We start from the raw sequence: 27,946 nt of genomic DNA on the forward strand, positions 1-27,946 counted from the left end.
GTAAAAATTTAAAAATAATATATATTTTCTTTCTTTTTTTTTTTTTTTGGTAAAAATGTGCCCAATTGATACAATTCGTTGGTAAAACATTCAATAGGAAAATCCAAATTTACAAAATTAAATTAAGGACTATTATTTCCTTAATAGAGGAATTATTCAAATTAAAAATGTAGTTAAGATTGTATTTACTTAAATAGAAAGCCAACTTCTTTAAAATAAATTTTATTTTTATATAATTTTTAAAAGTGTATATATTGCAGAGATTGAGGTATAATTCTAAAAATTAGTGAAACTTCATGTGTAAATGTGTTAGTTGGTGCTAATTCTCTATATTTCTCTATGCTCTTGCATTTCTCAAAAGGAGGGAATTTATTGATTTTTGTCTACTCAGTGTCTAGTCCTCTAACAGCACCAGTATTTTCCTTTGGAGACCACCCTCATTCTGCAACCCAGCTCCAATGTTCAGATGTAAATTGATGGGATTGGCTCAAGGGTGGATGGCTAACACGAGTAAGCCAATCAGATTCCCTCTCCTAGGAACTGATTCTTGATGTATATGACATTTGTAAAATAAATAAGAATCCATTCACCCCAATACTGGGACCCAAGGAGCCTTTCCATGAGATCTAGCTCTGCCTCTTGTCCTTTCTGAGACCAGATTTTTGTTTAGTTTTCCTTTGTACTCTGAGAAACTCTATATCCTTTGGATGGATTCTACTTTTCTATTTATGTGTTATGTCTATTTCCATAACTTGAAATCAAAGATATAAACTAAAAAGAAAATATTTTAATCAATTGTTACACTACCAACATTAGAATTAAATTTTGGTAGCTTTTAAAATACATTTTTGAGCAAATTTTGGTTATGACCCATTTTTAGGCAATAGACCAAAGATAAGGCTGAAAACCATGATCTTGGCTTCATATTTTACTGTTGGCAAAGTTAAGTAAAGTAATCACAAATAGCTATTGTAATTTCAGCATTATAAATACATTATTTCCTCTCCTTGAAATGTCACCTTGTATGATCAGACTTTACATTCTACAAAGCACAATTTAATATGTAAAAATGGCAAAATAAAACATTAGGTTGAATAAAAATATCAATACAGGAACAGTTTATTAATGTATTGATTATTGATGAGTATTAGCATCTTTTATTTTTATAGTAATTTAAGATTATATACTCTTTCATTTTTCATTGTTCAACAGATTCTAAACTTAAATATATGTATTTAAAAAAAAGGTTAGGTAAATGTTAACAAAGAAAGTTTATTGGTGTCCATTGTCTCAATCCACATATCATAGATATTTGGAGGATTTGAGATTTTACAGTACTTAATATTAAGCAATTGAATTGGCTGACATTCCTAAAACATTCCTAAAATAAGATTCAATCTTTATTTCATGGTTAAAAAGTACTGAAGAATTAACAAAGATTACAAAATATGATAGTATTGAAGTCAGATTTTTTTGCCCAGTTTTTAGTTAATCCCTTTCTTATTCACCTCAGAAAGCCACCATTATAACTGGCACTAATTGGCACCCTTGTTAGAAATCTCAGCAGAGGATCCAACAATAGAAAAGATAACGGACATCTCTCACCCACAGAGCCCAGCTGTCTGCACAGGTGAGGCTGAGATCAAGGAGGGGGCAGATGACCTGGCAGCTGTCTATGAGAAATATAAAACCTACACCTATTCTCTGACTAGGTAGACAACTTGAATCTCCAGGGATGTTTATCAAGTATCTTTCTTGCACCTAAAGTCACTGAAAGATGAAAAATGCCCATAGTACTCCTAACAGGCGACGTAGTTATTACATTTTGAAAGGTAATGAAGGCAGCAGTCAACAGATACTTCTGGTATGAAATACACCTGCACAGTGCTGGTGGATTGTTGTATTTTGGCTTACTTATTGCATGCATTTTGCTTTGTTCAAGAGAATTTTTAAAGCTCTTATATAAAAAATAAATAGGACCTGAATGGACATCTGGAACATGGAAGACAAAATTTTAAGTATATAATAATTATTTAATAGATTAAAGCAGACAGATTCTATGTATAAGATTTGTTACCGCTGGGTATATTGAGGCTAGGCAAAAGTAGCTTATGCTCACATAAAAATAATAGTCCTTACTTTTCTGTTCTTCTTCTTATGTTATAATTAAAAGAAAATATAGCCGTCGCTTGTTATATTGAGGAGGTTAGGTGAAGTAATATAATGTAAGAAACACGCCATGCTAAAACAACTTTATAAAATGAGAAAGCATATAGAAATTGATGGTGTATAGGATAGATAAGTGCTTAAAATGTATCTTTTGATGATATGGAGATTAATTACTGACTGTAGTTCATTCACTATTTTAAGTACCAAGTATTTAATGAACACCTATTTTGTGTCACAATAGTCTGACTCCGTTTTTTATTTTGATTGCTGGCTCGACATTCTTTTCACCTGTGGCTCTACACCTCAGCAGAAAGTTTGTGCATAAATATCCTCCTTTGCCAAATGGAGGTAAATTTAAACTAGCTACCGGCTCAAGGGATCTTTCCTCAGCACCGCCCACCCTGGCCAACCATAAAGACCCGACTTACTCCTCCCAACTTCCCAAGCTAGGTTGGGCCTGCTTGTGCCCCAAACAGCTCTCATCAGGAGCCCCTCATGTGAGGAATAACATTTCTCTCAAATTTTTTTTGTGTGTAGTGTGCCATAAGCTTGGACATCTGAACCAAATTTTGGTAGGAGTCCTTCTCACTTCTGCAGGGCATTACAGAACACTACTAACTAGGTTAAGAATTGGGATACAAAGTCAAGTATGAGTCCCTAACCCAGAGTTTATAGACAACTTGGGAAGACAGACTACTAGTGATGGAGATCACAATAAGTGTTATGACAGATGTATGGACAGGGTGCTATGGGAATATAACAGAGAAGTACTTATATGACTGATAGAGGTTAGAAAAGGATTTTAAACTAAGTAATAATGAATGGACATTAGTATACAAATGGGGTAGGGTGGAGTTGGAGAGCATTTAAGACCCAAGGATAGCCTGTATGAAGGTTTGAAGGTATATGACCCCCTGCTGCATTCAGAGAAACACAGACAGTCTAGCAAGGTCAGAGGAAAGAATGCTGGGGAAGAGAGGATGACAGAGATGAGGACAGAAAGAGAAGCAGAAGCCAGATCTTCAAGAGTCTCATGCAAAGCAAAGAGGTTTTTATGTTCTTCAAATTTCTCATCATTGCATGTGTACACCACCCGCCTTTTCTCTTGGAGGATTAAATAAAGGATCAAATAGATAAAAGCATTTCTGAGGTATCTAGAGTCATATTACTATAATCCTGAAGAAGTAACTGTGACAAATACAAAATAGCACAGGACATTCATTTAAATCTTTATGATAGCAAGGAATAACTTTTTGTTTCCAGAAACCTCGCTCCTGTACATACCAATCAGTTCCTTTCCTAGGTCTTTGCATATGTTTTATTCCTTAATACTCTTTCCCTAGTTCCTTAAGTACACTAGTAAATTATAGTATATAGTCAATTCAGTATCAAAATTCCACTTGGAAAATTCTGTTTGTAAGAATACAGTGTACTAAAATTTAACTTATGTGAAATGTATTGCCATAAAGATACAAAAATAACTTAAATTTTGTATTACCAAGCAAGAAGTAATAAAATAATTTAATTTGACACAGATGCATATTTTCATCTTCAAGAAAGTTTTGTGGTAAACTGAAGTGAAAAAATGGAAAACAGAAGACCTCAACTCAATTTTATAATGCAACACTAAGAGAAATGAAATAAACATTTTAAAATTTGAGGTTCAGAAAAAAAGAAATGCTTCGTACCAGATTTAGTTGGATACTGTCCCTTTCTTTGCTATTTGGGGCATTCAGAATATAATTTCACAGATAATATATTTTTCTTATTGTGATTTTCAAACTATATCTAATGAAAAATGTCTGGTTAGGAATAAGAGACATAGTAAAGATGTTAAACTACACTTGCATGCAATTATTTCTAAAACAAATACCATGGTACAGAGTCTATTGAAATGGCTTTCAGAATGGCCGGTACAATGTATCAAATCAGCTTCCAGTCTCTGAGTAAGTCTATATTCCGAATATTTCAAATCAAGTCAGTAAGCACAGAATCAATATTAGATTTTTCACCTTGTCTTCTATCCAAGAATATATACATAATCCTTAGGTTAGAGCCCAAGGATTCAGGGCAGAAATCAACATTATATAAAGTCTTTCTTGCTTAACATAAAAACAATATATTATGTATTAATTTCAATAGCTGAAAAATAAAACAAACAGATAGTAATAGAATGAGTGTACTATGTAGCCTTCAATTTGTTTTAGTGTTGTTATTCATAAAGTAATAAAAGTATCCATAAAGTTATTATTTTTTTTCTTAGTAGAAATCTCAGTTTAGCTGGTAGACTTGTGGCAATATACTCTTAAGTATCAAACAAGTGAAAAACTGTTATTCAGAGTACTTCTGAAATGCATCTGTCATCAGAAATATCAAAAGCTGTGAGTGGCAGGACCAAAAGGAAACATTCGTTGCTTTACTTATATCACAGAGCATCACAGCTTCATACTGTCTCTAACTCTAGATACCTTGGAGTTTATGGATTGGCCAAAATCTTTAATTACCTTTTGGTGATCTTTTTCATGAGAATGTATTTTTAGATTAGGACTTGATTGAATGAATGAAGCATGAAGAGCCACTGTTATACCTATAACTATGTATTAAAACAAAACACTGTCATACCTTCATTTGTCCAAATTTAGAAAGTACCACCATCTCTTTTACTATATGCTTTATTCCTTAGCGGGGAGCAATTCAGATCACAGTCACCCCTAGGAATTTATGAGGGGACTGGAGGATGTAGCAGTCTCTTTTCTGATCCCTGCAGGGGAAGCAGCAGTAGCCCTTGGATCAGCTACTTTTTATCTGCTGTTGGTCTCAGTGGCAGATCCTTTTCTTGCCAAAAATGATAAATGATAGATACTTCAATGAGAAATAGAAACTGTAAGCTGCATACACAGAAGCTTATCTTGTTAGCATCACTGATTATGTTTTGCTCCCTATCAAACTCTTCCCCCTCCTGACTGTGATGTGAGGTAGAGAGAAAATCTGAAGAGGATCAATTATTTAAAAAACAGCACTCTTTCCAACCAAAAATCTCTTACCATTCAACAAGAAAACATCCATGTTGCCAAGAAAACTATGAGTAGAGGTCCAGCATTGCCACTCATTTTTTCTTTCATATCAAAAGATTATTCTATACATTGTTGCGTAAATATCTTATTTTGTTACCAAGGCCATTGCCTTCTTAACTGTGCTTCCCAGCAGGTGGGGATGATGATATGCTGGAGAGAAGGAAATAAAAGGAGTCAGATACACTCCAGCAGAATCTTTCAATGGTAGTGGTGACAGGGGCCTCCTCCATGGGAGAGACCCCATGCATCTCCACCCCTCCGCCTAAGAAACACTTCTTTATCTTAACCACAAATTGACCTGGATTTCATACCATGAAGACATTCAAGAAAAGGCAGTATTCACATTTTAATAACTTGTCACCCCCCTTATTTTGATCTTATTTTCTAAAAATAAAAATTTGAGTTATTCTGAACAGCAATTTAGAGGCTCTATGCTATCAGTGATTAACGGCAGAGTAAAAGCACAGAAACTAGAATCTGGAATTGAATTCACATCCCAGCTTAAACTATCAGTTACATGACCTTGGATAATGTAATCTTCCAAACGTCAGTTCCCCATTCTGTGGAATGAGAAAACACAAATATACACATTACCAGGTACACAAAGTAAGCACTGAAAATATGCTAGCCAAGTGAAAAATTATAAATGCTTTAGAATCTTTCTTTTGTTAGAAAAAAAGAGGAATTCAAGAAGAAAGGGAACACGAGAAATGTGACTTCTGTAACATCCCTGGTTGATTCCTCTATCTCCTTTTCACTGGCCTAGTCACCCATTAAGATATAATGACCCACCAATCCTTGTCGCTAAGGGGCCTAGGAGACCTGGTAGGGACTAGAATAAAGCCTTTTGTGGGGCTGAGGTATCATGATATTAGGCAAATGCGAAATCCTTACAGAGATACTTGGATGAACTAGTAGTAAAAGGCTGCTCTATAGTCACAAAACATGGTTTAACATACCAAAACTTATTGTGTTTAAATATTTTAAATATTAAAATTTGATTAAAGGTAACTATATTTCATGAGGTAAGATTATTATTAAAATAAATATAATACAATTTCTCCTAAGAATATATTTGAGAGTTTAGATCAAGAAAGATGGAAAGCTAAGATGAGTTCTGAATTAGAAAAGATGGAGAGATCAAAAGCTATCATAGAAATCACCGCACATCACAATAAAAAATAAAATAAAATAGTAGCCCAGTGCCAGATTCAACTCAAATTTTCACAAAACCATCAAGACAATACATATAAAAGTACTAAAAATAATATATATATGAAAGTATTTACTGAGAAAGAGTATGTCGAATTTTAAAATTGTGTTACTATTAGAAATGATTTATTTCTAAGCCAGGATCAAGTTTCATTACCCAATAGCTGCTCTCAAGAATGAAAGTAATTTACATTTAAAATAGGAGTACAGTCTACTTTTAAAAGCACAATGGTAAACACATCAATTTGACAATTACATTAATATGAGTATTTGCATAATCTGTCTTCAACACCTGTTCTTAATTTGAAGCAGCTGTGGGACAAATCACATCACACTAATCTCGGTGGTTATGTGTATGTTTCAAACGGTAAAGCACACACCCTAGTTTTTGAAGATATTTTATCTGTTAAATGTTTCTTCACTTTAAAAACATTGGTAAAGTTTTGTAAATGCCATAATATTTATTTGGCTAATATTAATTAGTGGAATAAGCATAATATCAAATAATGCTACCCCTTACATTTTTGGCCTACTCTCTTATGAGCATAAATTTTACTGATTTTTTTCTCTAAGGTTATTTTTTTAAAATAATGTATTCTATTTACACTGAAAAAGATTAAGAAAGATATCTAAAATAAATTTCCATAAAAAATAATCAGAGGATTAACAGCAAATGCATTAATGGAAGCATAGATAACTGTGGCACCTTTGGAACATCTTTTCTAAACTGGGTTCTGTTTATGTTTTAACAAACATATATCTGAATTTAACAAGCAGAAACTTATTTTCATCTTTTAAAGGATTGAGCTTATGTTTACATGTATTCAAACACACACTCAGTGCCATCAGAAGGGAAGTTAGTTTATTATTGTTCATAGTCTTCTACTTCATGTATTTAAATCATTCAATGAGATTCTAACTGGTGGAATATGATGCTCTTGTAATCTGTCAACGAAACAGTCTCCCTTTAATCTTTTATTATAAATGGGAAATAAATTTAGAGCTTTCTACAGATGTTATTTATTTCTTGAAAAATGAATGAACTGACACAAAAGATAAAGCCTGTTTTATATGCTATTAACTTCGAAGAGGTAAACATTGAATGTCTGAATTCTTAGTTCAATATATCATTCAGAATTCTATAAGAAAAAATAAAAATTTATTGTCAGTTACACTTTTATTATATTTTCATGCATATTATTTAGCAACTCATCATGTAAGAGCAACTGAGGCTCAGAAGAATTAGGTGTTTTGCCCAAGTTCTCATAATCTTTAACAGTGCTATGGTTCAATGTTTCTGACCCCAGATCTACATTTCTTCCCATAATTCATGAATGTTGATTTGACTGAATAATAGCCATTATGATAAATAAACAAGAACAAACAGTTTTACTAAGGAAATATTTTAATTTTTTTTTTTTTTTTCATTTCAGAGTATCTGAAATATTTCAACTCATGGCTTCAAATGTACTAGAAAACACTGTATCAAAAGTGACTACAATAAAAGAAGAGAACTGTTTTCTATTTGGATAGATATATTGCAAATTCTTGAGAAGAGCCAAGACTGGTTGCTTTAGGAGTATAAAAATAATTTTTATTACTGTGTAATTTAGGCAATAAAGGCAAGTTATAGTGATTGCGAGAAAAGCAATTTTCACAGTTGTGACCTCTATATAATTATATTTCTAAATATTCCTTATTTTATTTTTCTTCATTAAAAGCCTTACATATATAATTGAGCACACAGAAAAGTGCTCTAAACAGATAAGCTGGCATGTCATGGGGCAAGTGGAACATAATGAAATGAAAACTTATTTGTATGTAATGAATATTCACCTTGTATAATATTCTAACAACAAATTTCACTTTTTCTCAGGTATCAGAATATTTTTAACCTCAGTGAATGAGTTATAAATTTCAAAATTTTAAGGTAATCTTGTTTCTTTTTGTTTTTGCTGTTCGGGCAAAAACTCATTATCAAAGTTAAAAGCTTTTAACATGTAACATGTAAAGAAAGCCAACTTTTTGTAAATATAAAACTACTGAAAGGTATATTCTTTTGCCAAAAATAAAGCATCAGGATAATACATTTTCAGAGATAAAGACTTCAAATCTTCTCGGTTGACAGAAAAAGAATAAGAATGTTACTCAAGTGAACGGCTCTCCTCAAGGTCATACAGCTAGTGAATGGTGGAATCAGTCCTTGAACCCAAAGCCTCTCTCGTACACCACAGAGTCTGGTCCCTTACCTTTATTACAAAGTATAAACCGAACACCAACAGGTCATTTACAACATGTACATACTTTTCTATGGTCCTAAACTAAGCTATACTCCAATGAATGGATATACAAACGAATCTTCAGTTTTAAAAGAACTATAAAATATAAAACTGCATTCATTTCTTGGCTGGCATGATGATGCCATACAAATGCCTGCACAAATGCAAGTAAGCACATACATATGTGTGTTAATAGGATCACTGGGAGGTTGGAATTCAGGTGAATTTCAATTGTTTATACTTTTAAGTATTGCCTGAATTATTTTTACAAGCACATATTGCTTTAATAATCACTCAAAATTGTGATTGTGAAATGAAAATAGAACTTAGGACAGTAGTTAACTCTGAAAAACCTTCACTGACATGAAGTTCCAGCTTATAATTTCTCTGTTTTTTCTCATGAAAGTAAGATAAATCACTTACTCTTGCCTTAGTCTAAGGAATCCAGAAAGATAAATGCTTGCTACCTGGGCATGATGACTTTTTTCAATATGAGAAAATTATTAAAATACTTTTTTCTCCTTTTCAATCTGGGTAAACTCTTTTGCAATAGGTTCTCCCATTTCCTCTTTAATCATCCCTATAATATTACTTGTTATCCTTAGACTTCGTACTATTCTTCAATATCACTCTTTGACTCAGTTCTAAACAAATTTTATAGAACCATAAACAAAGCATCAGGAGGCACAAAAATAAAGAAAACCTTATTCTACTCAGTCCTATAAATGATGGCTGATTCACTGAACATTTAGAGAATAAAAAATATTCAATTTGTTCCATATAATGTTCTAAAAATGCCACAATTGTCATTTTTTCCCTTAAACTAACAAATTGTGTTTAAAATGTCTTAAAGAATGTTTATTATCTTGATTTTTTATATAGTCAGACTGTCAACTCCCTGAGGATCAGAACATCTTTGAATTCCCTATAGCACCTGGTGTCTGTCCAGAAAAGTGTCTAACACACTAAGGACTTAGTCATGTTTCTTTGATGGAGTGATTGAGGACATAGATTCTAATATACAGAAATACTGTAAACCAGTTTTGAAATCTTACTGTTGTTTTGTTTTTAGCTTGTGGTTTTTCTACTGCAGCATGATAATCACATTCCATATGAAATTCTATAAAGTAGGCTTTCAATTTATTTCTATATTACTCCTAAACTCTCTTTTTATTAAATTAATATATACTTTAATAGTATATATTAACAAAAGAGTGGGAAAAAGAAAATATATTAACCATCTCTGCTTTACTCTAGCAATGTTGGAAATTATTGAATGGGAATGCCAAATAACATAACTACATCAATGGCATAAGTAATCATTTCTAATTTGGTTCTTAAGAAGTATTCCTCACTATTAATTGGTCCAAGGATAGGTGTTTCTTTTAAAGCAATATATATTTGTATGAAACTGTGAATCGATGTTGCTTTGACCCTTTAGTGATGGCAGGACACATCTCAGCATTGAGTAACCCTTTTATCAGTTTCCATGAGAAACATGAGTATTTAATTGCACATTGCTTCTGACAAGTTCTGGTGTCCTCAAAGACTCGGGAATCACTAATCAGAAAGCACCTGAGTCTTTTTTAGTATACATATATGTATCTCTGTATTCAATAGATTGATTCAATGTTCTAATATTTATCAAAGCAGTTGTAAAATGGGACCTCAAGACCAGAGTATGGGAGGAAGGGAGGCAGGAAAGGAAAAATAGAAAGAAAGGAAGGAAAAGAAGAAGAGAAAGATTTCCTACTCCTTCCTATTACTTTGTACTCAGTCCACCATATACTAGCCTGGACTGGCCATATATTAGAGGTTGATCCTCCTTGCCTAATGACATACAAAATGCCTACTGAAAGTGAATATTAGAAATAAAATTAAAAGAAACTACATACAGAAAGAGCAGATAAAATAGGTAGAAAAATCCTTTAAAATTCACAATTTTACTATAAAGAATAAAAATAATATGGCTATTTGGCTTACGTTCTTTGCTTTCTAAATTTATGACATTTTTCTCTAAAGAAAACTCCATTATAGTATTTCATTTGTTTGAAAGATAAAATCCAATTGCCCTAATTCCATAAACCACACATTTTTAGAAGAAGATGGACTAAGTTCATTTTAATTTCATTCTGGATAATTACTAGAAAGCATGCAAGATCTATTAGAGAAGATACAATTATTAAAAATCATTATGCATTTACAGTATCTCAGACCAAAACCAATGACTAATTCTTATTCTCATGGTGCTCTGGTTGAAATAATGACAAACACTAACAAGAATTATCCTGGTTTGGTTGGGCAGAGTCCCAGACAGCATAGGGACCTCCCATTCTTACTCCCCCAGCTTGGTCGGCCTTCAACCAGATATAGGCAGCCTGCATGTAATGAGAAATGTATTCCCTTCATATCCTCCTGCCCATCCCAAAACAGAATTCCTGAGAAAAAGATTCATTCATTTCAAATACAAAGGATGGTGGGGAAAAATGATCTTGTAACCAGACAGAACCATTTGACTCTGGGTCCTTGGGAAAGTAAATGAATTTTTCTGGTTCTGATTTCTCATAGGTAAAAAAGGGACAATAATAATCAATTCTGGGTTTTATGTGGGGATAAAATGACCAATCAGGGCAAAGCAGCTGGAAGCTAGAACACAGCAGGAACTCACTTTGTGTCAGAGGGACCAACAGTGGGGGAGAGAGAGAAGGTTTTCCTGGAACATCTAGTTGCCCCACAAAGTATCTATTTTTCTAGTGTAGCTGTTTATAATACAGATTATTTCAGGAAATATAAAAAAACTATGGAATATGTCTTCTGTCTTCACTGTACTGAAAGGAAAGTTGAGACTTTCATGCACTTCATAGCAATACCACCACCTAATATGTAATAGCCAAATAAAAAAATTTTGACCTTAACTTGTTTAAAATTCAGCTCCTATGCCTATTTTTTTCACCATTCTTCAAAAAATGCCTGCTTCTCTATTTAAAAAATATGCATATGCGTCACTTATTTAAACTTTCCAGTGTTTGTTGCGCTGACTATGTATGTTCCAGCGGGGAGCCTCAGCAGCACTGCCAAACTTCAGTAGTAAGTTCTTGCAGAGGAAAAATCACCTGTGCTTAGTTTACTTTGCATTGTGCTTTACTTTGTACTGAGTATGTACTGAGACTTTAATAACATTTTAATTATAACTAAAAATATTAAAACTTAGAATAAAGTCCTGTAACTCACTGAAATTTATCCACATTAATACATAAGTTTGTGTATTTCTATATTTTCCTAGGAAAAAAACAACAAAATTTCGTCATTAAAGTATCTCAAGTTACAAAATCTCTTTTCACATATCCCTTGGGCCCCATGAGTCAACATCCATGGTAATCTGTTAGTGTCAAACACTGAAAGTCACCTATCCTAAAATTCATCCTTCCTGTCTTCTCTACTAAAAGGATCCAAACTTTGTTCAGTGTGACAAAGTGCCTGGTTAAACATAAACAACTCAGTCAAAGTGATGAGTATTCACGTGATATTGTTCGGGCCAATGAGATGGAAACAAGCCACGTGTGAGGATTCTGGGAAAACTTGTTATTAAATGGGGGGCAAGGAGAGATGGGATTCAGCCGACATGCACTTATTTATATTCTGCTTTCCCCTTTGTTCTACCTGGAACACAAACATGATGCCTGGAAAAGAGGCAGCCTTCTTGTGACTATGAAGACAAAGGCTACACAAGCAGAACAGGGAGCTAAAAGGACTGTTGGTCTTTTTTGTCATCTTTGAGGAGCTATACTGGTCCAATATGGTAGAGCAACTGATAAACTCTATAGTAAATTTAGATAGTATTTTAGTGAAAATATCCAAAATTCACATGGGTAAAGCAACAGAGACGATTATCTCATAAAAATTATATACCAATAAATCATGTAGGAAGTATAGTTCCTTGATAATATCTGAGAAATTTTCACATCTTGTAAACCTGTGCATTTTCAATATCATTTCATCAAGCAGACTTCTTATTTCCAGTAAAAGTATCATTATATTTAGTGGGGTTCGAAGTATGGCTAGTACAGAAAAGTGAAGCAGCACATCTTGTTTAAAAGAAACAGACTAAATAAGAGGTAAAACGTAGGCAATTTATTGTAGGTTTATTGTAGGCAAAATATTTATGTGTATATAAAAATTCATAAACCCAAAGATAGAATCTGGAAAGATAATATTTAGGTAAAGATAAAAGAAAAAATAAGTAATTGTTACTGTTAAATAAGTATATTTGATGTTATCTACACAGGAAAAGAGATCAGTTGACGTGTATTCATAAACAGACTCTCTAACTAGAGAAAAGACAAGATATATTAGTAATGTGAAGAGGAGTGGATAACGCGACCTGAATCATGTCTGGTATTGATATACATGTCTGCTTATAAGTTCTCTTTTACAAAAACAAACAAACAAAAACAGAAAAGCTAATAAATACTATAACTTCATACTTGTTTTTCGGGTTAAACAGAAGTAATACCCTGGATTTATTCTGACAAAGAAGCAGCAATTCAATTTTCAGAATTTGATTCAATTTTGCAAAGATTTATTTAACACCTACCATGTGCCATGCATTGTGTTAGAAATAAAATGTAATTTCTGGCCTCCAAAGATTTATGGTCTGAGGTGAGTTAGAGAAGTTGTCACATAACTGTAATTAAACATGGTATAATATATCTTTGTAACGAATACATGTAGGAGAATAAAAGTCTGACACATACAGGTTCTAGAAATAGACATTGGTGAGGGATTGTTTCTCTTTGAAAAGTTAGAAAAGACTCAAGGAAGTAGGGCCTTGAAGTATGCATAGGAGTTTGACCACTAGATAAGGGTTGAGGGTGGGAAGGACCTTCTAAATAAATGGAGAAATAAAAACAAAGGTAAGTAGATGTCAAAGTTCTTGTAGTTCGTGGTGCTCTGTAAAGTGTCAGGCATATAAGAAACAACCTATAAACATGTGTGCATGAATGAATGAATAAACAGCATGTTCAGAAAGCAGTAAGGATTAAGTCATAGTTATAATGGATCAGGTGTATGATGGCATATGGTCTTTAGCGCCCTGCTGAATGACTGAAGAACAGGGCAATTTTCACATTAGGGCAGAGGAATACGACCCAATCAGATTGGAAGGGTTTACAGCTGAAGGCTGTAGAATAGGATTAGGAAAACTGGTAAAACATTGATTAAGGTAAGAAAGAGATAAAGAACTTCAGTTTGAAAGAAGTTGATCTGGATTGAAATGCACCAGGAAGTGACTAAGAAAACACATCTGGAGTCTAAGGGAAAGGAGAAACTGGACAGGGTTGTAGAAGAGCAATGGTCTATGCAAAACCTCCTCTGTGCCAGAGACTAGAAACACGAAGATAGATAAGACATAGACTCAGCCTTCAAGGAGTTTATAATAATTATGATTTCCTGTGATACATATAAGAACTGAAGCATGTATAAGACAGATGTGTATCTAGAAAAGAATAATTAATTCCACATTGTGTGTGTATAGCAGGGAAGATTATCAGAGGAGACTTCACAGAAAGTTGATAATGGAAATGTAAAAGCTGCACAGAAGTTTTCTAGATGGAAAGGTGGAGAAGGGCTTATTGAGAAAAGAGAAGGGCAAGGTCAGCTGCATGAGACATGAAGCAATGATAGAGGAACTATAAGCAGTTTGGCATTGCTGCCTATACAAAATGTAAAAGGTGAGTGGTGGACAATGACATCAGCATGCCAGGGCCATTGCAGCAGACAGATAGCTGTCTTTGAAGACAATGAGTTTTTTTCTTCTTAAGGTTTCTAATATCTAAAGGGAGGCCAATTGTATAATGGACATATACTGAGGTCTTTAGAAATCGGATATTATTTTTACAAAAAGATGAGAAGGGAATGAGTTCATTACCAATAATTTTATATGAGAGTTAATGACAGTAAAAATAAAATTCTGACAATACTGTTGGAAATTATCTTGGAAAGAATGAACAGAGAGACATATCAAGAAACCTGCACATGGTCCTTTTTAATTATCCCAGAGTTAAAGACATATATTAAAAACAAACAAGCAAACAAACGAAACAAAATGCAGGAGTGAGATTCAAAGACTGTTGAATCTGAAAGGAACCTGATGTATCACTAGTGCATTTTTTTCATTGTGTTGGCTGGAAAACAGTCCCAGAGAGGGAAAACTACACAGTATATTAATAACGGAACTCAGATTCAGTACATTTTAATACAGGGAACCAGTAGTTCAGGGTTCCTACCTACTACTTTATGGATTAGCTACATTAGAATCTCCTGGAGAGTTTAAAATACTATGATTTTCCAAGATCCCATCCCCCCAAATTTTAACTCAATTGTCTAGGGTGGATGCAATATTCTCCATTTAAAAAAGATTTTCAAGAAGTATCTTAGAATTGAAAACTATTGACCTAGACAAACTCTAAGACTATGAAGGGGAGTGGTGATGTTTATTGATTAGGAAAATAAATCTCCTGGAATAAAAGGACAACTTTAAATGATGCCCAAGTTTTTGAGAAACTAAAACTTTATTCACATGTTAATCACTAATTAATGTTTTAAATGTCTATTCACATCCTTGTTTCTAGAGGAAGAAGGTAGAATATAGAGAGAATAATTTTATTCTTTGTGGGTTTTCTTTTGTTTTTACAAAGATATCCTCTTGAAGAATTTACTACAGTTTTTCTGTGAGACAACAGATTTTCCTCATGTCAGCACATCATAATGTTCCTTAGTTTGTCACTTGAGAATATGCAGTAGCACTAGCAGTAGAAGATATTAAAGTGGCAGTTTTTACATCAATGCAAGTATTAGTATCAGAAGTGTAAGAATTTATATACTGTGCAAAGGGATTTTCTGTCTATTTTGTGTAATCGAAATGCTTAACTACCGTACTATAGATTCTATGTTGATACTGATAAAACTATAAAGATCAGCATGATCAAAATGACAAAAAATTAGAAAAAAATAACCACCAAATACTTGTAGCAAAGCTGGATGTGATTCAAGACCAACAACTGTTAACTAAATCTAAACAGCAGCTTTCTAATTTGAGGGATAAAATACCAAGCTTAGAATGTCTGGGACAAACTAGTCAATAATTAAAGATCACTAAAACACAGTCTCTACTTATTACTAAACATCTATGAATTCTCTTCACACTCAAGACACTGCCTTCCCTCATGCCCTTTAAAACGTGCCAGACAACTTTTACTTTGAAGGAGTACTCCAGGTAACATATTGATTTCTTTGGAGATTTACAATTAAGAAGGAGGAAAATATTAATAAGAATACTGAGTGCCTCTCTCAATTATTCATTTAAAATATCAACAAAGAAAGTAGAGGGAACTTGTTTGTTCACATTGGATTTTTCTCATAATTCCAAGATTGCAAGATCTAGTAAAGTGAACTCTTAAAATTCTCAGATGTGGAGAATTGGTCTGATTATTTTTGAATTACTCCAAAGTTCCAAGACGTTACACCTCTGTAATTTGTCAAGCCATGAAACTGAATCAAGCATGCCAGAAGGCTGATCTCGTCTTTAGATTGCTAGCTTCTCACATATAAAACTAACCCAATCACTCCTATGCATTCTTCTATCACAAGTGTAGCTTTGCTGTTCTCTACCTGTTCTCACCTATGTAAGAAAGATATGATGTGAAAACAATTGTTTCGCTGTAAAAAAACCAACAACATTAATCATGAAGTAACTTTTATTGAAAGCTGGAAAGCTGTTAACTTGTGTTACAAACAATGGTGGCTTGATTCAGAATAAGAACAGTATTTGGAAGACAGCACAGAGCACTCCATAGTTTTGAACTAGGCATTTCTTGAATTTGAGGGTTCACGAAGACCTCCGGAGGCATACGGTGTGAATGTCAAAGGTCTACTACGATTAGTTCTCATTAGTGGTTTCTTCTCACCTAATCAGAGCACATAATTTTCATCTTTAAAAAAATGTATTACACTACAGCAATGTATTAAGTATCTTTGGGAAAAGTAACTTAGTGCCCAACTATAATTTAGCTTAAAATAATGTTTGTGTCTTAAAATAACTTCATATGATTTTCATATCAAGGTAAAATGAATTAAGCTTTTTTGAAAGAACAATTCATTACACTTTTGTTTTATCACTTCAAATGCCATGCTTCCAAATTTAACGTCATTAAAATAATCAAAAGCAGCACAACCTAAGATCTGCTTAGAAAAACTGGCCTTTTAATACAACCATCCCTAGCAATTCTACTTTGAATATTCATTTCTTAATAAGTGTCAGGAAGTCTGACAAAATAATTTAAGAAATGATGAAACGATTCTGATGGTAACTTTAAAAGAGCCACCTAGAAATGTTATCAGTAACAGGAGATTTCTAGCACTAAATGAAATTTTTCAGAGTTCTAGGTCCTTCTTAGCACTGAGATATACAAGAGTAGATTTGCTTTCATACTTAAACTACAGCTTAAAATAGCATGAAAGACACTATTCTTGGGACAAGATAAGAACTAAATATCAGATACTAGATTTTAAGAAGTAGCACAATTTTACTATTTTAGTTAAATGATATGCTAGAATATCTTTTAGGTTCAAGATAGAATTAAATAATTACAGAACTTTAAAGTTACTCTTTTCTCAATATGGAAATGAAAGGACAGCTATTAGGAAAAATGCACAAGATTATGTGATAATAGAAAAAAAATAGAAAAATAAAGGAAGAACAAAAATAGTAGAAAAGGTGAAAGTAGCAGAGAAATTTTAAGAAAATCAAATAAAAATGTAGAATGCAGGATGATAACACAATGAATCGTAAATGTAAGTAAATTTCAAAATAATTTTACTTTTTGTCTTTAATTATATACTGACATTGTTCTTCACTTTGTTATTCAATTTAACTTGTACAACACCTCCAAACATCTTAAGATAAAATTCACAGCCTAAGTCTTAAATCCTATAGAGAGCTCCCTTAACAATATTAATGTTCTTTCTTTCTTCTTCTCATTTTAGTTAAGGTAGAGAAGTCAAAGGAATATATACTTAAAATCCTAATGGATTACAGAAAGAAGTGAGTGCTTGGATAACTAAGAAAAGAGAAAATTTGACCTCCTAGAAATCAGTCTTTTTTCAGATTTAATTTATGGGAACTCAGCATTATATATGCAATATAAATTTACTTATCCAATTGGAGATACAGCAATCTGAGAAGCAAAAGTACACTTATTAATTCTCCTTTTTCTATCTAACATTCATGTTAAAGTAATATTTTTTTTCCATTTATTATTGATCACTTTAGTATTTCAGATCTTAAGAGTTACTGGCAAATGATAAAGAGGGGGATTAAAAATCATCAATGTTGTAATTCAACATTATATGCATGAAAATGCTCATCCTCATGGACATTGCTTGAGAATTGAGAATTTCCATATTTTAAATATTCTCCCTTTTCTTGACCTTCCCCAATAAAGTAAATGCCAATTTGATTCTTCTTTTCCCCTCTTTTCTTTCTCCTACTTCTTTTTCTTTTTGCCCTAAAAAATGTGGATGTTACTGAGCTCCTCTTTGTAAATTATCTTTTTCTCAGAAATGTCCTCTCCCATGAATTCACCTACACTCTGGATTATTTCACAAATATTTGTCTTTAGCTCTGACTTCTCTGTCAAGCTTTTTCTGATTTTTCTTAAAGTTTGCTATTTCAACTTATGTTTCTTGCCATCACCTCCAACTTGACATATATAAAGCTCAATTTGTCATATGCCTAAATAAATAATTTTTAAAAGATTATCTTTGTTCCAGATTTCTCACAACTCCCACCAAAACGTCCTCTAAATGCACCATTGTTAAGTAGATCTTCATAAAACTCTGCTTTGATCATATCGCTTCCTTATCTGGACACTTTAATAGCCCCGGCTACCTAAACCATAAAGTACAAACTAATTAGTTGGCATTCGCTACAAGCTCTATACAGTTTGTATTTCTACCCCTCTAACCTACTCATTCCTTTAGTATGACATCTCTATGATGGTCAAAACAAAGTACTTAATGTGGCCTAACTAGACCACACAACTTTCCACCTCTGCATCTTTGATGACACTTTTTGAAAGATTCTCCATTAAAAATGTCCTTTACTCTCTATTAAATTCCCTTTCTTTAAGCCCAACAAAGATGCCACCTCTCCATAAAGGCTTCTTTGATCACTTGGGCCCAAATTAATAATTTTCTTTTAAAAATTCTTATAGCACTTTCAGCCTTTCCCATTCCTGTAGCACATCCACTGTGGCATGATATTTGTGGGCAAGGCTTACTATCTCATCAACTAAATCATAAATATTACAAATGATATTACAAATATACTCAATTTACAAATGATACTCAATTTACACTGAATGAATGAAAGATTTTGTTGCCCTCAAACCTCCTCTCACTCTCCTCTCAGCACAATCTCCTTCTCATTCATTGTTTCAGCAAGTATTTATTGAGCTCTATTATCCACCAGGAATTGAGTTAGGCATTAAAGATGAGTAGGATATCTATGGTCCCTGCCTTCATAGAGCTCACAGTCCAGTAGGAAAAACAAACATTAAAATATAAGTTTATCTGTGGTGAGTGTGAAGTATGCATGCTGTGAGGGCCTGTAGATGGGGGAGATACTCAAGTAGTACCTAAAACACTCACTGTTGCCTTGTTATAAATTAGGTACACTTCATATCATAGTGAATAGCAAAAAGTGAAAATTATGGCCAAATAAAAGTACCATATTATAGAATATTTATCATAACCTTGGACTAAATATCAATTTCCACAAGTTAATCATAATAGAAATTATTTATTAACTCATTATAAGTGCAAGGATTTATGGTAGTTACTTTATATAGTATGCTTTTCAGTCTTCACAACAATCTTGCAAGGTATCCTTATTCCCATTGTAAAGATGAGAAAACAGGCTCCCAGAGATGAAGTTACACTACCCAAACTCCTACTAATAAAGAGCAAAGGCAGCCTTCAGATCTAAAACATATGTTCTTTCTCCTACATGTCATGAGTAGATCATATGCAAGTTTTCCACACAAGTACACTTAGCAATGATGAACTGGATGTCCTAGATCCTCCTCCACTAGGTGTCAGCTGGCCAAGGGTGGCAACATCATAATATTTTTAAAAAGATTTTATTTTATAACATTTTTGTAAAACTGCCTATTTCATGCTGCCTTTTAAGAAATGTTCTTTACTATTGTCTATGTCCATGAGTCACTGTTTGTTTGTCCTGCTCATTTGTTGCTTTTAGATTTATATCCCACATATAAGTGATATCATGTGATTTTCAACTCTTTCTGTCTGGCTTTTTTCACTTAGCATGACTATCTCGAGGTCCATCCACATTGTCGCAAATGGCAGTAATTCATCTCTTCTTATGGCTGAGTAATATTCTGACAATAGACTAGGGTTACCAGAAAGTAGGGGGAAAGGGGGAGCAGGGAGGTAGACAGGGTAAAGGGGATCAAATATGTGGTGACAGAAAGAAATCTAACTATGAGAGGTGAACACACAGTGTAAATATATATATGGCTCACTGTTAAAGTATACAGCTGAAACTTATTGGATTTTGCTAATAAATGTCAGCATAAATAATAAATTAATTAATTTAAAAAAATAAAGACAGAAATGTTCTTTACTATAATGGGAAAACCAGGACTACACAAGGCATGATTTCTCCTTGTTAATAGTTTTTGAATTAACCTCTCTTTAAGTTTATGATATAAAACCTGTATTAGACTTACTACTTATTTTTTTGATATACAGAAAATATAAATGGCAAAAAACACCTTTTAAAAATTCTGTCTGTTTTCTACATCAGTTTTGCTACATAGGTTTCTCTACTCAAACCCATATCAAAAATTTATTGATTATTTTGCTTTCAGTATTTGAAACAAAATGTGTTTTAGCTTCAAATTCTCCTATTCTAGAAATCAGAAATTAATGTTGAAATGGTACTATTCAAATTCATTCTTTACCACTGCAAAAATGGATTTTATAATTCCCTAAACATATTTATTAATGTCCAATTTTATATGCCACAGAGGTAGTATTTCCCCTAAATAAATATTTCATTATTTAACATTTTATTCTTTATTCTGTTTTTATTCCCCTAGAATGTAAAATTTTAGAAATGCTGATTTGCTTATTTAAGAATTTCTCGTCTGCTCATGCTAATTTTAACATTTTGGAGTGAAGAAGTAGAGGAAGGTAGACATTTGTTAAACTGTTTTATATCACAACATATTTTTATGTAAATTATTAAAGTAAATACATGGGTAAAATAATTCTTTGTGTAGCTTAGATTTTTCCTAAAAACAATTTATAAAATGATTTCAAGGCATTAACCAAAACAAAGCTTCCTTAGATGTTATACAAAATGATACTGGCACATGGTTTCCATATATATGAGATTTAATACTTTGATTCTAAAGCATTATTTTTGCCTATGTATGCTATTAAAGTGCTTTTTAAGTGAAAACAAACAAATAAACAAACATAATCCTTAACTCATAAGTTAATATCCAACAAAGTCAGCTTTTTCTGAAAAATTAAGATGCCTATCACTCACCTAAAAAAATGAAATAAATCTTTAACCTCAGAATACTGTATTTTGTCCAACAGTTAGCTCAATGTCTTTATTTATAGATGTTGAGTGACTTTCTCAAACTTACATAACTAGCCTGTGGCAGAGTCAGAATAAGACCTCTGAGTTTAATTTACTTTTACTTTTTACTATTCCATTCTTGAACTATCTGACATGGAATTATAAAAAAAATAATTTCAATTACCTATTGGAAAAGATAACCTTATATCAGATATTAACCTACAATGAAGGAAGTGATTACAATGTTATAAACTAATATTCATCTAAGATAGCAAAGCAATGGCATTTACCTTAAATTTACGTCTCTGCTCTGCACAGCTGTTGAAGAACCACAAGTCTGTCTCATGGCTGTAAATGTAACAAGAACAATAATGCGACCAATTTCATGCCTAAACTAAATTAAGTAGCTTTGTTATAGGATAGAAAATTGATAATGTATTTTATAAAAATAGTTTTTAAATTACAGATTATGGAAGTGTGCACATGTGCATATTCAACTGTGTGTAGTGTATGTACGTGTGTGTGAATTTACTCTTTTAATCTGGAAATCAGTTTCATTAAATTGAAAGCGTTATGTATTCTCTTTGGCTAATTTTCCTCATCATGAACCACTAGAAAGTGCTAGGAGTAGAAATGGATAAATAAAACAAATGAAAATGAGAGGTCATCTTCAGCTGTTATCATTTGGGTATGTTTTTTAGAGATCCACAGTAAGCATGTAAAACAGAAACATCTATCTGGTAATGCTTAGTTTAATATCAGCTCCCATTTGCATCATAATCTTTACATATGATTTATCAATATGTCATTAATCAATATACCTATTGACTGGCTCTATTAAACACCTATTTAATTGGTGTTTCATGTAATGAACAGAATATCTAAACATGTTTCAAATACATGTATTCAGATATTTATACATGAAAGTGAAATCACTACTACAATCGGTATCCAAGCTCTTCAGGTGTGATTTTCTTCTTTCCATTTTGCATTAGATAGGCTAATATCTATGTTACCTGTAGCACAAAAATCCGAAAAAAATGTAAATGAAAGAGTAATAGATAAATACTAGTCTGCTAGAAATAGACTTTCTACTGTGTCACACTTCAAATCTGGCCTCTACTTTTTAACATTTAAAAGAAACTCAGTTGAGTACAATAAGCAACCAAATATTGTTCTTGTGACTTGAGCCATCAAAACATTTTTCTAAAATCTGTAATTATTTCAAATTTATAAAATAGTTCACCTTTAAAACTACATTTTACAATGAAAAACACATAATATCTCTTTTGGTCCTCTAACAATATGTTATGTCTGATAAAGTACCATGATCTATTATTAACACCAAATACCTTGCTTGCAAGTGCAGATTTTGAAATATTTTCAATTATCTTTTTTTTAATTCTAAAAGATAACCTACACTAACTCAATTATTAAAGTAGGTTAAACTCTTAGTTAAGTAAAAAGGACTGTGAGAGAATCATAAAAGTTTTAAAGTGTTAATTTAATATTAAATAGTTAAAATTTTTAACAAAAATATTGTACCCTTTTCTTTAATGTAAGTGGCAAATAGTGTAACCCCATTTAAATTGTATTTGCAGATGCAAAAATAAGCATTAACTAATATCCTCCTTTGACACAATATGTAAGCTAGTATAAAATGCTACTAGGTTTTTATTAGATTTTTAATACAACCCCAGCATGTTTCCTGTTGCTAAGCTTACCAAGTACTATGAAATACTTAAAAAGTATAATCACATTCTATTAACTGCAATGTATATTTTGGTGAACAAATAAGTCTTCATTCATTATTTTTAAATTCTCATTCATAGAAACCAACTTTTCATTCCTATGACATTTTGGCATAAGATCCCATTAAAATTACAAAATAATAATAAAATGCTAGAGTTTTATAATCTATACAACAGAGATGTATTCATGTTAATATGAATAAAAAACACTAAAGATAAGTGACACAATGAAACTCTCTGTAGTAACGGTTAGCATCTGAAATTGTTAAAAGGTATTTATAAACTTTTAAACACTCTTTTATAATAAAATAATGAAACTGAGGACTTAAGCTCAAAATTTTATTTATACAATATTTGGCACATGATTAATGATTTCTTATTTTAGAATAATTACTATTCCCACATTATTGTGTATGAGCGTGCATGTGTTTTCCAAAAAAAAAAAAAAATGCATATTTTGGTTAAACATATTTTGGTTCAAAGTATCAGATTTTGCCCTCCAATACAACAAAAAGAAAAAGTAGAAAAACTAAAGCCCAGTCATTCTTTCCAGAGATACCCTGGTAACCATCAATATAGAAACTTTTACTGGACTTAGCTTTGGAGAGGAAGAAACAACTACTTTGTCTATCTTGACAAGAGACACAATAAAATAAGACAATATAGAGTGTTTCTCAGATGTTTAAAAAATAAGTAAATAAACCGTTTCCTACCTTTGGCTTATGCTTCCAGCATCTAACCCTCTTTGCTACATCAATAAGAAAGCAAAATTCCCAGTCTGAAGCCATAGTGAGGATAAACATTTCATTTGCTATCTTCTGTGACTTCTATGTAAATTTTTCTCTGTCATGTAAATGTATGGAGAGGCTCTCATGGAATCAGATAACTCTATGGAAATACTTTAATCTCTGTTATTACTCGGAGAAAGACGTGATGGTGAGAAAAATGTCTCACTACAGAATTACTGATTAGTTAAAACAACGAAAAAAGTGAAATTTAAAAGAAAAAAAATTTAATCTTAAACTCAGGCTAATTCAATATAACCCACTTGCAATCATGACAGATACCTATACTTTACTCTATTGAAATATATTCCTTATTCCCAAGTCCCCCTTTATCCCACACACTCTCCCAAAATGTTTTTTTCCCCCAAGAAAATATATTCTCATCTCAAATATGTCTAGGGACCATAAATTTAATCCAGTTTTTAGGTAATAAGTAGTTTCTGGATTGTGTAGATCAGAAGCCTATAACTCTGCCATACAAACTAAGCTTCAGAAGGCCATCATCTAAGACTTAGTTACTAACACCTGGGAGTACATCTGAAAATGAAGACAGCTAGGCCATAAAAAACATTTCAAGATAGTTTTGTTAAATTAAAGCAATAAGAAAGATGTTTACTTTTTTAAAACTAATCTTTCTTTATTAGACATATATACAACACATCATTCTTTTAAAAAAAGCTTCGCTTATCCTTCAACAGAACTGATAAATATTTTGAAAGACGTTTTGTACAACTTCAAATACTTCCCAAATATTTTAAAAATATGCCCTAAAAATGTTTCTTCTCTGGATACAATATCTTTTATATTTCTGTTAAGATTATATAAAACAATGGTTATATTATATAAGAAAAAACTACTTAAAAAGACATAAACACTTTCAGTTTCACAGGACAAACATCAAGTGAGTAAGGATAACAAACTTCAGAATGTGCTTTTACAACTCTAACCACAGCAATAACTCCTTGGCAAACTCATTTTTTTCTGGCAACCTTGGAGGTTTCCTGCATTTGTCACTTGGATACAACTGAAGAAAGGTTGTCTAAGACTGCTTTGCTTCCTTCTATACCATTTTACTATGACTTCCCTTTTAAGGAAGACATTTCACATTTTAACTTATTTGTGAATAAAATTCCATTAAAAATCCCAGAAGGAAGTTTTATATAAAACTTTTTATGTCTATGTATACCAAATGTAGTTCCCACATAATTTTTTCAATAAGTGACCCTGTAAACTTTTGAAATCTATGCTAATAGAAAATTATTTTCTTTTAAGAAGATAGAGTTCTCTTTTAGAATTAAAATTACCTATATATTCAAGTATAATAATTTTCTGTATGTATACAACTGGGTTTGCATTTCTGTTACCCTTATGAACATCTTTGAAAATAAGACCCCAAGGGCAGGAGTACTTTACTAACCTGAAGTGGTCTCTGTTTATCACTGCTCTTGGGAGATTTCAATCCACTTGTTTGCTGCTGTAAGAGAAGTTGTCTTGCTGCTTGAAGAGCCTAGAAGTAAAAAGGAAGCTATATCTAAATATTTTGTAGAAAGGTAAATCGATTATCATTATTCCTTGGTTAATAGTAATAGGCTTCAATATATAAGAACCCCAGCCCCACCCTCCATTCTAGAGAGACTCATTAAATCTTCTTTTTCTTCTAATGTGAAAAAAAAATTACATAACATTCATATTCAACTTTGCTTAAAATCATGGAGATGGATGTTATCCTGTAGGAAATAAAGTTAATTTGTTTAAAGTGCTTAAAGAGGAAAAAATCATAAACTGCATCAATAACCTCATTTCCACAAGGAACTTGTCTTTGAGTGTTCAACTAAACTGCCCACTCCCCTTTAAATTATCATTCAATTTGCATTTTCATATTACAATTTTGAAGCAAAAGCAGTAGACTTCAAGTGTTACCGGAAGCTGTAATTAAATTTGACAAATCAACATCAGATTATCTTGAAAGTGAATTAATAAGGATTTTCACTAAAGATTTAAAACACTTTTTTGTACTTACAATTCAGGAGGAAATCTCTCCTTTCACAAAATAAAGTGCAGTTTTAATGCCAAATAAAATTGAGTGGTTTTCATTTGCATTCTTAGCAAAATCAGAGAACAAAGAAATTACCACTCAACCAATCAGGTTTGTTTCTATGTGTGACAGAATACCAATCAAAATAGAAGATGTTTTCATTTATTTTCATGTTTTCTTTTCCACTCAGGAAAATAAAACTTAACATAAGAAATTAATGTAAGCATTTCATTTACTGGAAGAGGGGCAGTTTGGCAATTGTGCTGCATAAAGTCATATAAAAATTAGTGCCATAATAAAAAAAAAACAACCACACATATTGAGACGTTTTAAAGGTAGCAATATAAACTAATTTTAAAAAACTTTTTAAGAGCTTCTACTTTATAAACTTACTTCTTCTCTCAACAACCAAGTTCAATGAACACTAATGAGGAAATTTTTCAACAAACAAAACTAAAATAAATCATTGTCTTATGTTGTTATTCACTATTTTAGAATACATGGTACATTTTTCTTGATGGGAAACTACCTTAGATCAATAGCCTTCTATAATAATTAAGATTCCGAGCTGAAAAAAAAGTACAATTTTGATTAGAATCAATGATCTGGTTTTTAAGAGAGTTTCTAGTATCCATGACAACAGTTGCTTTGACAAGATGTGCATATGGCATTACACTGCCAGCTGGTGTGAACAATGTTTGAACTACTGCATTGAGATGCTGAGCAAACAGAAAAAGTTGCCATGTCTTAACCCTCAGGGAAGGCAGTCATCCCCTGATCAATTATGAAAAGACAGATAGAGGGCTGCTACAGTCTGGCTCCAAGCAAGTTTCCTGAGAAGGCAGGCAGGCATAGAAACCAAAGCAAACAAACTGAATGCACTAGCACCATCTCCTAACACTGATTTGTCTTCCCATAGCAGGATCTGGCACAGTTTGTAAAGCATGCTTTTTACACTTGGAAATACACTCACAACAATCTTCCTCTTGTTTTTTAAATTTTTCAAGTAATTACAAGTTAAACTAAACGTTTCTAAGGATGGCATATTCCAGTGAACTCAGGCAAGTTTATTATAAAGTTCAGGTCCAATAAAAGACCAAATAAAATATTAATCCCATAAATACTTTATTATCACAAAACTGTTTGAAAATTTCACATTATAGTCTAAATGATATAGCTTTCTTTTTAAAATAACAACACAAAATAACTACAAATGATATTTTTCAAATGGAATTTGCTATAGTGTGACTAGGTTGTGTCTATGTGAAACTCTCAAAAAAAAATTAGTCAATTATTTTACCCTTTGGTGCCAAAATCCACAGTTTGTCTAATATTTTTCATGCAATTGTTTTTCACCTTCGAGTTCATTAGTTTATTTTGTATATATCAGCTTTATTTAGTTTATATTTAATTCTATAGTCATTTGCTATTCTTAAAGGATTCTAAATATAGTTCAGAATCCTGAAGTCATAAAATCAACCAATAGGACACCCTCATTTTAGCAAATGAGTAACCACGTGGTTTTTTTCAAGGTCTTCTGGTTTCCACGACAGATATTCCAGTGTGCCACCCTGTCTCTGATCCATCAAAGGACCTGTTAGATGGTAATAAGTAAAACTCTAGTAAAAGAGAACACATGGTACCATAATGAATTATTTTTTGCCTAAATGGGGGCATATTCATTTAACAGAACTTATGGAAAAAACTACAATATAGTCTTTTATGTTTTGAAATTGTAAGTGTTTGGATAGAACAACTATTACAGAATATATATCATTTTTTATGGCTAAGTGTTCCCACCATCCCTGACTTGATATCACATAGTTTACCAATACTTGATAGAGCTCTATACTCTTGTAACACTCCGATCATTTGACCAGTTATTACTAATAAATTGAAGAATTCCAAAGCTGGAAAAAACACCTTAGACATTGTTTAGCCTAGTTTTCCTATTTTGTAGATAAGTAA

General features: G+C 32.2%; 1 protein-coding gene across 18 annotated transcripts in view; it reads right to left on the reverse strand.

The window, feature by feature from the left end:
• FOXP2 (forkhead box P2) overlaps nucleotides 1-27,946 on the reverse strand; it is a 245,159-nt gene that overhangs the window by 122,328 nt on the left and 94,885 nt on the right. For 17 of the 18 annotated variants that reach the window (XM_011372417.1, XM_011372419.1, XM_011372407.1 and 14 more), the window contains one exon: nucleotides 25,361-25,450. In XM_011372417.1, coding sequence (XP_011370719.1) covers nucleotides 25,361-25,450 — 90 coding nt within the window. Of the gene's footprint in view, nucleotides 1-21,697; nucleotides 21,756-25,360; nucleotides 25,451-27,946 lie in introns of all 18 variants that reach the window. The other variant, XM_011372423.1, reaches the window with a different exon arrangement.

Source organism: Pteropus vampyrus, unplaced genomic scaffold (genome assembly GCF_000151845.1).
Source record: "Pteropus vampyrus isolate Shadow unplaced genomic scaffold, Pvam_2.0 Scaffold206, whole genome shotgun sequence".
NCBI classification, from domain to species: domain Eukaryota; kingdom Metazoa; phylum Chordata; class Mammalia; order Chiroptera; family Pteropodidae; genus Pteropus; species Pteropus vampyrus.